General features: G+C 42.6%; 1 protein-coding gene across 6 annotated transcripts in view; it reads left to right on the top strand.

Moving 5' to 3' along the window:
* Nucleotides 1-16,092, top strand: part of LOC144501401 (lysine-specific demethylase 2B-like) — a 192,699-nt gene that overhangs the window by 81,742 nt on the left and 94,865 nt on the right. For all 6 annotated transcript variants that reach the window (XM_078225125.1, XM_078225123.1, XM_078225126.1 and 3 more), the window contains 2 exons: nucleotides 2,138-2,176; nucleotides 13,706-14,436. In XM_078225125.1, the coding sequence (XP_078081251.1) occupies nucleotides 2,138-2,176; nucleotides 13,706-14,436 (770 nt within the window). The remainder of the gene's footprint in view (nucleotides 1-2,137; nucleotides 2,177-13,705; nucleotides 14,437-16,092) is intronic.

Here is a 16,092-nt window from a genome sequence, read left to right as displayed (position 1 = left end):
GAAAATCCCTTGTGAAGAAACTCAGGAGAGACTGTAGTCAAATCTGTTTCCTAAAACACTGCTTCTTTAAGGTAGGACAAAATGGAGAGAAAGAGACTGCTGCTTAGCTTGCTGCTAAACTGCTTCCAAAACTTCCCAAAACAAAACTAAAAGCCCAAAGACAAAAACCCCCATCACCCGACTGCCACAAACAAAACTGAAAGCCCCATCACCTGATTGCCACAGCTTAGCTCCACCCCCCCCCCCCCCCCCCCCCCCCCGCCCAGTGACATCGCTGAAGCTAGAAGCTGCATGATTTTAAAAAAAATTTAAGGTACACTCATGACACCAGGTATGATTCAGGTGACCCACTAGGAAGCTTTTATCAAAACGAACTTTATTTAAGAACACGGTTAGAATATAACAAAAAGAATTAGCATAACTTTTACCAATTAAAATACCTAAACGTGACAAAGTGTCATTCTTAACAGCTAGCTATCTTTATAGTTCCAATTTAGCAGTATCCCCCACAGACATAAATCCTTTCTTTAGAACCAGTTAGCACAGAAACCAAAGATGCTTGCACGATGCTAGATTTTTAACACCTCTGGACAGAGATCAAGACTGCAGTTTCCAGAGAAGGATACATCCTCAAAACAGCAAAACTTCAGAGAAGTAAACCTAGGGTGGGATTCTTCCAAAAAAATTCTAAGTGTCAAATTTGCGTGAAAACTGGAGTAAATCACGCTGGTTTTTTAAAGTGGGAGTTCAGAGGAGAATCTCCCACACTCTGTGCATTGCAGACAGCACTAGCATGATTCACTCCAGAATTCAGGGGGTGGGGCTTATCCCCACCTGGGAGACTGGCAGCATAGCGCTAAGTGGGCCACTGCACGAGTGTCAATCTGTCAACGCTGAGATCGGCGTGTGCGCAGTGGCCCCTGTCTGCTGGCCTCCCGATTTGCTGGCCACCTCAATCACTGGCCGGTCCCGCAACACCAGCTCTCTACTCCCCCCACGGCCCAATCGCTCACCATTTTGCCCCCCACCTCCATGCATGTCCTGTCCGGCACAGTCCAACTCTCCACCCCGCAGGCGCGCACGCACACACGCACACCCCGGCACGGATATGATGCCGCCATTTCTTAATACCACTACACCACTGTCTCCCTAAGATGATACATAGAAAGCCATATATCCAAATTTGCTGATGACACAAAGTAGGGTGGCATTGTAAGCAGTGTGGATGGGAGTATAAAATTAGAGAAATGTTAATAGGAAGGAAAGAACTGTATTTGTATAGCCTCAAGTTTCCAGATGCGTCAAAGCACTTTACAGCCAATGAAGCACTTTTTCGAATGTAGTCTCCGTTGTAATATAGATTAAGTGAATGGAGAAAATTGTGGCAAATGAATTTCAATGTAGGCAACTGTGAAGTCAACCACTTCGGGCCTAAAAGAGGCTAGGTCAGAGTACTTTCTAAAGGGTGAAAAAATAAAAACGATGGAGGTCTTGGATCATTAAAATGTCATGAACAGATACATAAAATATTTACTGGAGCAATATTCAATATTGGGTGCCACACCTTAAGAATTGACCTTGGAGGGAGTGCAACGTAGGCTTCCCAGAATATTACCTGGACTCCCGGATTAAATTATGAGACAAGATTGCACAAATTAGGATTATATTCCCTGGAATTTAGATGGTTATTTGATGACTATCAAAATTTTGAAGAAATTTAAGAAGAGCTGATAGTGTAGCTTTTGGGAGGAACTATTTCCACTGGTTGGGGAGTCTCTGCCCTAAAAATTAGAGAGAGTTTTTCAAGAGTGTGGTTCAGAAACTTGAAAGGTTGGAACTCTTGCAAGCCGCAATTGTTGCTAGATAAATTGTTTAATTTTAAATCCAAGATTGATAGACTGTTAACCAAATGTATTAACGGTAGCTATCTGGGTTTAGATCACAGATCAAACATGATCTCATTGCGAAATAGGCTTCATCTGTTTCTAATATCTTAATTTAGTAAATCTCACAAATGATAACAAAGCAAAATGCTTATATGCGAATTTCACAAGCCTTTAACTCACTATGCAAAAACTTTCTTATTACAAATCAGTGCCTAATTGTATTTTCATGGGTATGCTTTCCTTTTCTTTAGCTAAGAGGAGGAAAGGATGACAAACTTCAAAAGAGGAAGGTAGGCAATGATGTTGTATTTTAGAAGTTACATGTCATAATTTTCATTTGGTTGTCTCCATTAAAATAATGAAGTTTGTGAAATATTTATGTAACTTAGAAGTTCATATTAAAATATCTTTTTAAACCATTTTATGTTTAGTTTTGAAGGCGTTCAGGTATGCATTTCAGTATTTTCTAATTTCAAAGTAAGCTACTGCACAGACTCTGAATGATTTAACGAACACCACTCTTGAGTAACCTTTTATGCTGACTTTATACTTTCAATTTGAGTGTGCTGCTGCTATTTTAAGAAAACGGAAGTATTTAAATAGTTAAATAATTTAGAAAGATGTAGCAGCACACATTTAATTTTCATCTTGATTTGTTTGTTTGGGTTTAATTTAAATACTGAACACAAAGATCTTCCAAGCTAGCAGTGAGTTACGTTGAGTTATTTTATAAATGAGGTTGGTCTGATTGAATTCTGAGTGCAAAGTTCCCTCATAATCAGACTTGTGAATGGAGAGAATTATGATTTTGCTGCTAAGCACCGTCCTTTTATTTTTATCTGTCCTCCTGAAGGCACTAACTCTGTTGCTGGGTTAGTTTCCTGGCCTCCAGCAATACTCATACTGAGTGCGCACATATGTGTTTTCAGTTGTTTTGAATTAGTTATTAGATACATTAGGCGTTTACACAATCCATGAGATAATGACACAACCATTTTGTGGAGATGTGAATCTGGAGAATTGGTGGACAACTCCAGCACACTGACTTCTTTAGGAAAACCTTCACAAGCTTGTACTTTTCAATTTATACCATGCTGGCAACATCAGCTAGGATCATACTGGTTGTAAAAGAGTGTTCCTCCAGATTTACCTGTGCAGTCAATTTCTTAAACATAAGACCATCCAGTCCAAAAGATGAGGGTTTAGTTTTTGACTTTGTGGACTATAGTAAATGCGGGCCACAATAATTATTGGAGAAAAACTAGTACTAATCTGGCAATTGGATGTTTTGCTGGGATTTTGAGTTTTTAAACAATGTCTAGCAAATCCTTAAGGTTTTTGATGCCAATTTCTGGCTGTCTTTGAGTTAACTAAGTCAAACAGAGCCTGGATACTTATTAACTTCTACACATACTGCTTGGTAACCTGGAGTCAAACTTTTCTCTCTCAGCTATACAGTGTGCAGTCCAGTTAATATCATTCTTTCTAAATTGGAGATGTTTGTACAAGGATTGATGCAATGCCACTTGTCTTCCATTGTAGATTAGTTCATGCCCAGTCCAGGAGTTGTATGCTGAAAATGGCTTTGCCTGGATACTTAGGCCACAATTCATGATCCTGTTGGTATCTTTTATTTGTTGTGTTTATGCAAGAGTGAGTGAGGTAACAAAGATACATTAACATGGAAGGAATTTAGGGCTATCCAGTGGGAATGTTTTTGCTATTCATCTGCACAGAATTCGTATGATCTTTTAAGTAGAACTGAAGTGTACAAAAGCCACTGTAGTAAATATCATGGAGGCATTTAAATTGGGTTGTGTGGGAAGAAATTTCCATTTAACAAAATTGTAATGTTGCTGCCTGATTGTTTTGTGGCACACTCCAGTTAATTTGGAAGGAGGCATCATTAATGTGATGCTCCATTGATCTCCAATTGGGTGACATGGTGGCACAGTAGTTAGCACTGCTGCCTCACAGCGCCAGGGACCTAAGTTCGATTCCCAGCTTCGGTCACTGTCTATGAGGAGTCTGCAGATTCTGCGTGAGTTTCCTCCGGGTGCTCCGTTTTCCTCCCACGGTCCGAAAGAAGTGCTGGTTAGGTGCATTGGCCATGTTAAACTTTCCCTCAGTGTACCTGAACGGGCACTGGAGTGTGGTGACTAGGGGATTTTCACAGTAACTTCATTGCATTGTTAATATAAGCCATTTTTGACATTAATAAAATAAATAAATCTGATCTTGGTTAATATGAAATTTATAATGTGCAGTACTTTGTATGCTATCCAAAATTACACTTTATATGTAAAGTATTACATTTTGCCTCAGTCTATTTGACTTCCTTACCTACGAGTAGTCTTGTAACAAAGAATTATTTAACTATGGCTGCTATTGATTAGCTGAATAATGAACATTGTTGAGCACTGCATGGCAGCTGTGGCTCAGTTGGTGGGCACACTTGACCTCGGAACCCAGAACCTTGTGATTCAAAGTCCTACTCCAGGTCTTAAACATAAAAATCAAGGCTGTCACTCCAGTGCAGTAATGAGGGAACACTGCACTGTCTGAGGTGCTGTCTTTTGAATAAGATGTTAAACAAGGTCCCAACTGCTTGCTTGGGTGGATGTAAACAATCCCATGGCACTTTTTTGAAAAACAGAAGGGGAGCTAATCCCAGTGTTCTGGTCAATATTAATCCCTCAAATAACATCACAAAAACAGATTATCTGGTTACGACACATTGCTTTTTATGGGAGTTTGGTGTGTACAAATAGGCTTCTATGTTTCCTAAATTAGTGCAGTGATTACATTTAAGTGGTATTTCATTGGCTGCAAAGTGCTATAAAATGTCTGGTTGTGAAAAGTGCTATATAAATGTATGTCTGTCTTTATTATCCATTCTGATTTAAGCTTATCATAGAATCATCAAAACCCTACAGTGCAGAAGGAGGCCATTCGGCCCATTGAATCTGCAGCGACTCTCCCGACAGAGCATCCCACCCAGGCCCTATACCTGTAATTCCACGTATTTATCCTGCTAATCCCCCTAACCTACACATGGCCAATCCACCTAACCTGCATACCTTTGGACTGTGGGAGGAAACTGGAGCACTCAGAGGAAACCCACACAGACATGGGGAGAATGTGCAAACTCCACAAAGACAGTCAGCCAAGGCCGGAATTGAACCTGGGTCCGTGCCATCTCTGCCATTTTTTTGGCACGGTTTTGCCCTTAGATTTAAAGAATGTTGAATGCCTTTTTAGTATCGTCACTGTTTTAGCACTTGCCAGTTTAGTTTCCAGAGAAAGGAATCTAAATTTTCCATATTATGTACTATATTTTGTGCTCAATAAGTCACTCAGTAATGTTCATGAGGATCCTAACTGATCTGTAATATATTGCAATTTGAATGTATACTTCTGTGTTTGTGTTTAGGCTGTTTGGTCCCAAATATTCCATTACACTGAAACAAAATTCTATCCTTCAACTTTGCTGCTTTTGCATTGTGTGATTCTTTACATATTTTACTTTTACAGTCATTTTGTTGCATCCAAAAAGCAAGGTCTACTTCCTTAAAAAGAAAACGCAACTTTTAAGCCAATTTTTTACCACTTCTTTGATATCTAAATTTGAAATAGTTTTCAGCAAAGTAGGTAAGTTTGAAATAAAAACATTTGTTGGAAATAGAGGTTTCAGAACGATGGCCTTTACATCCATAAAACAGACATGCATTTATATTGCATCTTTCATGACCTCAATGTCCCAGAGAGCTTTATAACCAACAAAGTACTTTTGAAATTGTTACTGTTGTAAAGTAGGAATTGCAGTTGCTAATTTGCACAAAGCAAGATCGCACAAATGGCTTAATGATGACCAGATTATTTTGGGTGTCGGTTGGGAAATGAATATTGGCCAGAGAACTGATTGCTCCTAAACCTTTCTGTTCAAAATAGTGCCATGAGATATTTGATATGAACTTGACAGAGCCTCAGTTTAACATTTCATCTGAAAGACATCACTCCAGCCATGCAGCAATCCTTCAATTACTGCGTTAAAGTTCCAATCCAGACTTTGTAGTCGAGTATCAGGAGTAACACTTGAACTGACAACCTCCAGATTCAGAGACAAGTGTGTTATGGCAGAATTTTTCATTTCAGAACTAAGTAGAACTTGGTGGGACTGGCACCTGGACAGTAACCTATCCAATGTTTAAGGAGGCAATGGCCTGCAGATCATCAGGAACTCCATTCCCAAATTCCTTAATGCCACCCTGTGAGTCCTTTTGAATGAAGTGGAAACCAGGAGGGGCGTCCTCTACCCAACAGATGCGAGGAGGAGGCTGAGTTGACAGACCAATCCAGTATGAGAGAAAATTTCGAGGGTAGATCAGTGCCCACAGCATCCACCAGAGGACTGCCCTACAGTGCAGGAAACAGGTGAATGCTCTCATCTGCTCTGCCAGCCAAGTGAACCCTCACTCCGTTGCATACATTCACCTCACTGAATGGCAGTGGGGGTCATGGGCTTCAGTGGCAACATGGTAAGGTGATGCCTCATAATCCCACTGCAGTCTATCTAGTCTGCAGGTGGAGAGGCTACTTTGGGTCCCTAGCTCTTCCACACAGAGAGCTCATAATCTTTTATTCATTCTTGGGTAATGGGTGTCGCTGGCTGGCCACATTTATTACCCATCAGTAGTTGCCCTGGTGGTGGAGGTGGGGGGAAGATGTGCACTGGTACTGGGTGCAGTGGTAAAGGGGCTCAGGAATTAAGGACACCAGCAAGCACTGCTAATGATATGCCTCTGAGGTTTGTTTTTATATTTGCATTTTTTCATTGCTCTGAGGGGTGCTGCCCCAAAACCATTGTGAACAACCTGCAGTGCATCAATCACATGGCTGCAATCCAATAGGTTATTTCTGAAAGTGGAAATGAGCGTGAAACCTGGAAACCCAATAGTTCTCAACTTCTTCATCTCTCTCTGTGCAGGAAAAGTTCAGGAATAATAGGAGAGGGAGAAGACAGGAGGGGCCTGCCTGTCTTGGAGAGTTTGACCAGCTTCAAGGAGCAGGCAGTTCAATGTCAGGGAGGAACATAACCAATCCTGTGGAGATGGAGAGATTGCAGGCAGCCTCCATTCAGTAAGGATCCACGCATGTGGCATTGAAACCCAAGGGTCATACATTCTTCCATGTTAGAGGCAGCACATGCAGTCACTTACTCCTTTCTCACACTTGAGTGCTAGCAGGAAGAAGTGAAGGCAAGTGGATGAATCCCTGACTAGTAGCCCACAAAGGACATTTGGGAGCAGGAAGAAAGTGGTTACCGGCACACTCCATGAGTGTTGAGGCGCACACTATATGGGCGCTAGATATAGTTTAAGAAGGTGGTCACTGCATGTACATATGTCCACAGCAGGAGAAGGTGAACTTGGTGTTCACTGACACTCAGAGGACTGCAGGGGCAGAGGCATCTGTGACGTTGATGATGAACCTCTGCGACTGGCTGTTCACAAAATGCTGGTGAGGCAGCAAGAGACAGGAACATTAGGCAGAGGTGGCTAAGGTCCTCGACAGAGTCTATCCGCCTCCTCTCTGCAGTGGTTCTGACCAATGCACGCATGGAGGTCTCCATGGGTAGGGTGATGAACGCCATGGAGAACTGGAGTCCAACAGGTTCTGCTGGATATGTGCGCAGACCTGCATTCCATTGCTGTAGCCATGGGTGAGCCTCGCAGTGGCTACATGAGAGGGAGTCAGGGCTCCCTGGACCTCCCTCCAGGTGCACCTTCCCCTTGAGTCTGGCAGGAACCCTCAGGGACCCAAAGGGAGGCAGAGCAGCAGTTGGACATGCATAGGACCTCCACTCAGGAATCAGATAGTCTTCGGCCTCATCCTCTGTGACCACAGAGGGATCAACTGCCCCACAACAGGAAAGCCAAAGCAATTCAGGGCCCTCCAGACCCCAGGTCTCCAGAGGATTGCTGCTGGTCAGCAGGCTGCCTCCACCCCTGCTATAGATGGCAGGGAGCACCTAGAGGAAGAGGTATGGAACAAAATATTAAGGTTTGATTTCATATTGATTTTGATTTGATTTATTTTTGTCACGTATTAGTATGCAGTGAAAAGTATTGTTTCTTGAGCACAATACAGACAAAGCATACCGTTCATTGAGAAGGAAAAGAGAGTGCAGAATGTAGTGTTACAGTCATAGCTAGGGTGCACAGAAAGATCAGCTTAGTGCGAGGTAGGTCCATTCAAAAGTCTGATGGCAGCAGGGAAGAAGTTGTTCTTGAGTCAGTTTGGACGTGACTTCAGAGTTTTGTATCTTTTTCCACACGGAGGAAGGTGGAAGAAAGTATGTCCGGGGTGCGTGAGGTCCTTAATTATGCTGGCTGCTTTTCCGAGGCAGCAGGAATGTAGACCGAGTCAATGGATAGGAGGCAGGCTTGCGTGATGGACTGGGCTTCATTCACGACCCTTTGTAGTTTCTTGCAGGCTTAGGCAGAGCAGGAGCCATACCAAGCTGAGATACAACCAGAAAGAAAGCTTTCTATGGTGCATCTGTAAAAGTTGAGAGTCGTAGCTGACATGCCAAATTTCCTTATTCTTCTGAGAAAGTAGAGGCGTTGCTGGGCATTCTTAACTATCGTGTCGGCATGGGGGACCAACACAGGTTATTGGTGATCTGGACATTTAAAAACTTGAAGCTCTTTCCTGTACTCCATTTCGTCGTTGTTTCAGATCCAACCCACTACGGTGGTGTCATCAGCAAACTTGAAAATCGAATTGGAGGGGAATTTGGCCACACAGTCATAGGTGTATAAGGAGTATAGTAGGGGGCTGAGAACACAGCCTTGTGGGACAAAGGGATGATCGTGGAGGAGATGTTGTTGCCTATCCTTATTGATTGTGGTCTGTGAGTTTGGAAGTTCAGGATCCAGTCACATGGGGAGGAGCTGAGCCCCAGGCCACGGAGTTTGGAGGTGAGTTTTGTAGGAATAATGGTGTTGAAGGCTGAGCTGTCGTCAATAAATAGGTGTCTGATATAAGTGTCTTTGTTATTTAAGTGTTCCAGGGTTGAGTGCAAGGCCCGGGAGATGGCGTCTGCTGTTGGCCTGTTGCGGCGGTAGGCGAACTGTAGTGGATCCAGGCAATCCGGGAGGCTGGAATTGATTCATGCCATGAATAACCTTTTGAAGCACTTCATGATGATGGATGTCGGAGCCACTGAACGATTGTCATTAGGCCACACTGCTTGTCTTTTCTTTGGTACTGGGATGATGGTCGTCTTCTTGAAGGAGCTAGGAACCTCCGATTGTTGTAAAGAGAGGTTGAAGATGTCTGCGATACGTGCAGGATCTGAGTGCTTGTCTGAGATCTGAGATGGATACCCCATCTGGGCCAGTTGTTTTTACGCTTCAAGACAGCTGCTCTGCCACCTGCAATGGTGACCCCAGATAGATACAGGTTCATCTGAGGCTTCCGGGGTGGAGGGTGTGCTCTCGCTGACCTCTTGCTCAAAACGGACGTAGAATGTATTGAGCTCATCAGGGAGGGGTGCATTGGAGCTGGCGATTTTACATGCCTTCATCTTGTAGCCTGTTATGTCTTCAATTGTCGGCGTGGGTCTGTGTGGCTAGCCTTGGGACTCTAGCTTGGTTCAGTACTGTCTTTTGGCATCCTTGATGGATTGCCTTAGATCGTATCTGGCTTTCTTGAATAGGCCAGGGTCTCCTGACTCGAATGCCTCAGACCTAGACTTCAGCAAGCAGTGGATATCCCTGTTCATCCATGGTTTCCAGTTGGAAAACACGCAGATTTGCTGCTTTGCATATTGTTGCATGGGTGCACTATGATAATCTTATGACACTTTTGTAAATATAGTACACTTGAATTTTAACGAGGTCTGATGTGGTTTATTTACAATGTCCCTGAGTGTCCATTTTCCGCCCACCCTACATTGCCATCTTCAGGGATCACCCAAGATTGCGTCTATGTTCCCCGGAATCATGCATGTGCAAGGAAGCCAAGGTATTTGCTAGGGCCCTTACAAGCCATATGTGCAAGAAGTCTCTCATGTATGCTGAGCTGTTGCCCTTCACACTCATCTGCCCCAAGGCCCTAGCATTGTAAGTACTACATACTTTCAAAAATGCCTGTTTAAATTCTCTAATCGTGGTTATATGTGTCTCTATGCAAACAGTACCTTTGTAAAATATATTGCAGGCACTTTGTGACTTCACTCTAAATTAATCTACCCTGATCTGTTAGTCCCAAATTATTCTAAACTCCCTCTTACAGTCTCCCTTCCAACAACCCTCAGCGCCCCTTCACCCAACATTACAGGATCCTCATCCTTCCATATTACTGACTCCCACTGCCTCCTTTAGCCGTCGCCATCCCTTCCTTTCACCAATTTCTTGAGTATGACCCCAAGTAACATCTATTGACAGCACAGACACCTCCCTCTGCACCCCTCCCCCCACAATGTCCATTCACAGCTGCACCCCTGCCAGCATTCCAGAACACCCTTCCCACCCCATCCGTCTCACCAATTTGATAATCCTGCAGCATCTCTCTCTCTTTGCCCTGCCACACCCATCCTCCCTACATTCACCCCTTTAGATCTCCACACTCGGCCCACCTCTTCATGCCTCTCCTCTCCATCTAATCCCCGCAGCCCAGAACATCACTGCCCAGCCATCCACCAGCTGTAAGTAGATCCACCTCTTGAAAGAAGCTGCTGTGAGAAGATCCACCTCCTGGAAGTTGATATCATTCAATATAATCCCAAATGCTATATAGCTCAGGGCACTATTACATTGATTCTATCATCAAATTCTTATGTCCTACTTGATAATCCCATAATTTTGGATTAAGTGGTTTGTAAAATTGTTTTTCTAATTCTGTCAGTACCCTCATTACTCCTTGCCATCCAATCCATAAGCCAGAATTCAAGACTTGAACTGTGTTTGCTTAGATTTTTCTATTTGTTCAGGTTAGGTTGATTGGCCATACTAAAATTGCCGCTTAGTGTCCTGAGATGCGTAGGTTAGAGGGATTAGCGAGTAAAATATATAGGGGATATGGGGGTAGGTAGAGCCTGGTTGGGATTGTGGTCGGTGCAGACTTGATGGGCCAGATGGCTTCTTTCAGCACTGTAGGGTTTCTATGATTCTATGAATGCGGGCATCGCTGGTTAGGTGGGCACTTATTGCCCATCCTTAACTGCCCTTGAACTAAGTTTGTTAGCACTTTTTAGAGGGCATTGCAATGGATCTGGAGTCACATGTAGGCAGACCAGGTAAGGGTGGCAGATTTTCTTTCCTAAAGGACATTAGTGAACCAGATGGGTTTTTACAACAACCAACAATGGTTTTATTGTCATCATTAGACTTTTTTAATTCCAGATTCTTATTGAATTCAAATTTCACCATTTGCTGTGGTGGGATTTGAATTTGGATGCATTAATCCAGAGCATTACCCTGGGTCCCTGGATTTATTAGTCTAGTGACAATGCCGCTTTACCACTGCCTCCTCTATAGTAAGTGAAACTGCACCAGTTTGTATCGTGCAACAATTTTGCCATCGGAAAGGAGCAAATTAAGGTCTGTCCTCTATTTCTATCTTGTCTGGACTTGTCTTACAGGTTAGTCCTTACAGCAGTCTTTTAAAAATAAAATAAATTGAAAGAGAGCAACTGGGTGTACATAAGCCAACATAACAGTTTTTTTAATTCAGTTTTTTGTTCCTTGAGGGCCAGTAAATAAAGTAGACCTTCTTGAAACTGTTTCATATTGTATTTACCTTAGTTCAATTGATAGCTGTGGCAAAAAAATGAGTTGAATTCCCAGACTAGTCCTTAAACAGAAATACTTAGCTGATAATCCTGTGTATAATACCACAAGACCATAAGATATAGGAGATGAGGCCATTCAGCCCATTGAGTCTGCTTCACCATTTAATCGTAGCTGATATGATTCTCATCCCCATTCTCCTGCCTTCTCCCCTTAATCTCCTTATTGATCAAGAACCTCTCTATCTCTGTCTTAAAGACACTCAGTGACCTGCCCTCCACAGCCCTCTGTGGCAATGAATTCCACAGATTCACCACCATCTGGTTGAAGAAATTCCTCCTCACTTCAGTTTTAAAGGAGTTGTCCCTTCACTCTGAAGTTGTGCCCTCGAGTTCTAGTCTCTCCCACTAATGGAAACATCCTCTCCACGTCCACTCTATCTAGGCCTCTCAGTATTCTGTAAGTTTCAATTAGATCCCCCTTCATCCTCCATCAAGTATAGACCCAGACTCATCAACCGCTCCTTATATGACATTCCTGGGATCATTCTTCTGAACCTCCTCTGGACCCCCTCCAAGGCCAGCACATCCTTCCTTAGATATGGGGCCCAAATATTCCAAATGACCAGAACCTTATACAGCCTCAGCAATACTTAGAAACTTAGAAACCCTACAGCACAGAAAGAGGCCATTCAGCCCATCGAGTCTGCACCAACCACAATCCCACCTACCCCCATATACCTACATATTTACCCACTAATCCCTCTAACCTACGCATCCCAGGCCACTAAGGGCAATTTTAGCATAGCCAATCAACCTAACCCACACATCTTTGGACTGTGGGAGGAAACCGGAGCACCCGGAGGAAACCCACGCAGACACGAGGAGAATGTGCAAACTCCACACAGACAGTGACCCAAGCCGGGAATCGAACCCAGGTCCCTGGAGCTGTGAAGCAGCAGTGCTAACCACTGTGCTACCGTACCGTACATCCCTGCTCTTGTATTCTAGCCCTCTAGAAATGAAAGCTAATATTGAGTTTGCCTTCCTAACTGCCAACTGATCCTGCATATTAACCGGTTGTAATGCTGCATTGCTAGAGATCCTGTCCTGAGGTGCAATAAGTTCCAAGGCCATATATGAAAAACAGAATTTTCCTGTTATCCCCCTGCTCAACCTTCCTTAGAGTCAGAGTCAGAGGTTTACAGTTGGCCTTCGGCCCAACTTGTCCATGCCGCCCTTTTTTTTAAAACCCCTAAACTAATCCCAATTGCCCGCATTTGGCCCATATCCCTCTATACCCATCGTACCCATGTAACTATCTAAATGCTTTTTAAAAGATAAAATTGTACCCGCCTCTACTACTACTTCTGGCAGCTTGTTCCAGACACGCTTAGGAGGAAACTGCACTGGGAGTTTGCTTAGTATCACCACCCTCTGTGAAAAAATTGCCCCTCTGGACACTTTTGTATCTCTCCCCTCTCCTTCCTCAACCAGCCTGACTAAAATTTGTGCTTTGCTGTCTGCAGTAACTTGCTATGTGAAAAATGGTTGCACACTTGTTTGGTCATTACATTTCAGGTTGCATCACTGTATGTGAAAAGCTTTGAGACATGTTATTTAACAGCAATAATGTCAAATGGAACTGGAATAAAGCCAGGAGGGAAGCAATGCTTTATGCTCCCGTGTTGATTGCTATTTGTCAACATTTATTTTGGCAGGAATTTCACATTAAAATAAATTAAACAAAATCCACTGTGGCTTCACTTATTTCAAATTCCAAATTTGTGATCTTTAGTCAAAAATAGGGGTTTGATTTTCAAACCTATCTCGTACTTGTCCCATTTTCATTTAGCACAATGAACAAACTTAAATAACAGAGTTCAACTCTTTGGAAGTGGAAAGTAATTGACCGTTTTATCACTTGAGACTTACTGTAACTATTAAACCTTTTACAATGTCATGCAGTTAGCATTTGAAGGTTTTTAATAATTTTAGCTGTTTAATATATTTTTGTCTTTAGAAACGGAAACCGACTCCAAATTCTGAAGAAGACACAAAAGTAAATCACCTTGAAAGATCGGAAGATGCAGAAAGAATAGAACGGATACGACAAATGATGAAACGTGTCAACCGAAATGAAGCAACCAGCTCTAGCTCTAGTTCTGATACTGGCTCCGATTCAAGTTCTGGATCCGAATCCAGCCTACAGAGATCAGCAGGAAGCAGTGGGGGATCTAGTCCAAGGTCTATTGCAAAGGCAGATAATCAAAGGTCCAAGCTCAGGAGACTGTCTAATGATATTTTTAGTGAGGAAGATGATGAGGAAGAGGAGGACGAAGATGAAGAGAATGCAAGAAACATAAAAAGTAATTCACTTTTGGCCTCAAAGGATCGAGAAAATAACTATTATTCCCTGCGAGGAGAGAGTATTCAAAAAAACTCCTTTAGGACTGTGGAGGTTTCATTGAAGAAGAAAAATGGGCCATCCAGTCAACTTTGTCACAAGGTTCTAGGAAGTTTGGCTCGTCCTCAGATACTAAGCAAACTCCCTGTGCAGTCTCCTCCTAAGCCATTTCAAATGGAGCGGCATGTGGTGCGGCCTCCACCTGACAGCCCTGAACCTGATTCTCTACCATTGGCTGGTGGCTCAGAACATGTGATGCAACGGGAGGTGTGGCTGTCAATATTTAGGAACCTCAGCCATAAGGACCTATGCATCTGTATGAGAGTGTGCAAGACCTGGAGTAAATGGTAAGTGTCAGCAATGTAACAATTGTATTGTAATTGTGGAAATTCTTTCAAATCATATTCTGAGTTCAATTCTATATTTCCATTCTTCCCTTTTTCTGAAGGACTAGTGATTAATTTACTTGCGCATGAAATAGAGCCGCAATTTTTGTGAAAACAAAAATGGAGTAGGCCTCCATTTATTTACAAAGGGTTAAAGCAACTGTACAATTGAAATTTAATGAGTGCTTGCTAACTTAAACAAAAATGATTTGATTTTGATTTGATTTATTATTGTTGCATGTATTAACATACAGTGAAAAGTATTGTTTCTTGCGCGCTATACAGACAAAGCATAACATACATAGGGAAGGAAACGAGAGGGTGCAGAATGTAATGTTATAGTCATAGCTAGGGTGTAGAGAAAGATCAACTTAATACAAGGTAAGTCCATTCAAAAGTCTGACAGCAGCAGGGAAGAAGCTGTTCTTGAGTCAGTTGGTACGTGACCTCAGACTTTTGTATCTTTTTCCCGATGGAAGAAGGTGGAAGAGAGAGTGTCTGGGATGCATGGGGTCCTTAATTATGCTGATTTCTTTGCCGAGGCAGCGGGAAGTGTAGACGGAGTCAATGGATGGGAGGCTGGTTTGCATGATGGATTGGGCTACATTCACGACCTTTTATAGTTCCTTGTGGCCTTGGGCAGAGCTGGAGCCATACCAAGCTGTGATACAACCAGAAAGGATGCAGAAATGCTGGTAATTGAGCCGATCTAACAACATCTGTGGAGAGAGAAACAGTATATGTTTCAGGGTGATCTTTTAGAACTGTCAGATCTGCTGAGTATTTCCAGCATTTTGTGCTCTTATTTCAGATTTCCCAGCTTCTGCAGTATTTTGCTTCAGGATGAGCACTTAACTAAGTTTGCTCACTGTAGTACAATTTAGTAGATTATATTGGGTTCTGAATTGGGGCAATTTGTATAATTACATTGATTATCTTGCTACATCTTAAAACTCCCTCACCACATGGAGTGCTGCAGTTCAACAAGGGGATTCTCCACCACTTTCTTGAGAGCTATTAAGAGATGGGCAACAAATACTGATGTGGAGATGCCGGCGTTGGACTGGGGTAAACACAGTAAGAGTTTTAACACCACCAGGTTAAAGTCCAACAGGTTTATTTGGTAGCAAATACCATTGGCTTTCGGAGCGCTGCTCCTTCGTCAGATGGAGTGGAGACGAAGGAGCAGCGCTCAGAAAGCTAATGGTATTTGGTACCAAATAAACCTGTTGGACTTTAACCTGGTGGTGTTAAAACTCTTACAACAAATACTGGCCATGCGATGTTCACGTCCCATGAAATGAATTAGTTTTATTCTGTCATTCTGAATGCTGTTATAAGAGTGAGGCACATGTTAACGTATCTGAATCTACCACTTTGAACCCTCCATGATCTGTAATTAGATTTTTCCTGCAGCTTATATAGACTAAGAAATTCTGGTTAATAAATTTAGAGTGCTCCATCACCTAACAACAGCCTCGAGGAATAAAACTGGGGTTTAATTTACAATGCAAGTATTCTAATTAACATCAAATATGGGACATGTTGTATTAAAAATCTGTTCAATTCTGCAGCATATCCAAGTACACACAACTGATTATCTTTTTATGGCCTGTG

This window comes from Mustelus asterias, chromosome 12 (assembly GCF_964213995.1).
Source record: "Mustelus asterias chromosome 12, sMusAst1.hap1.1, whole genome shotgun sequence".
NCBI lineage: Eukaryota > Metazoa > Chordata > Chondrichthyes > Carcharhiniformes > Triakidae > Mustelus > Mustelus asterias.
Note: the sequence above shows the minus strand (reverse complement) of the source record. Positions and strands in the feature narration are given on the sequence as shown.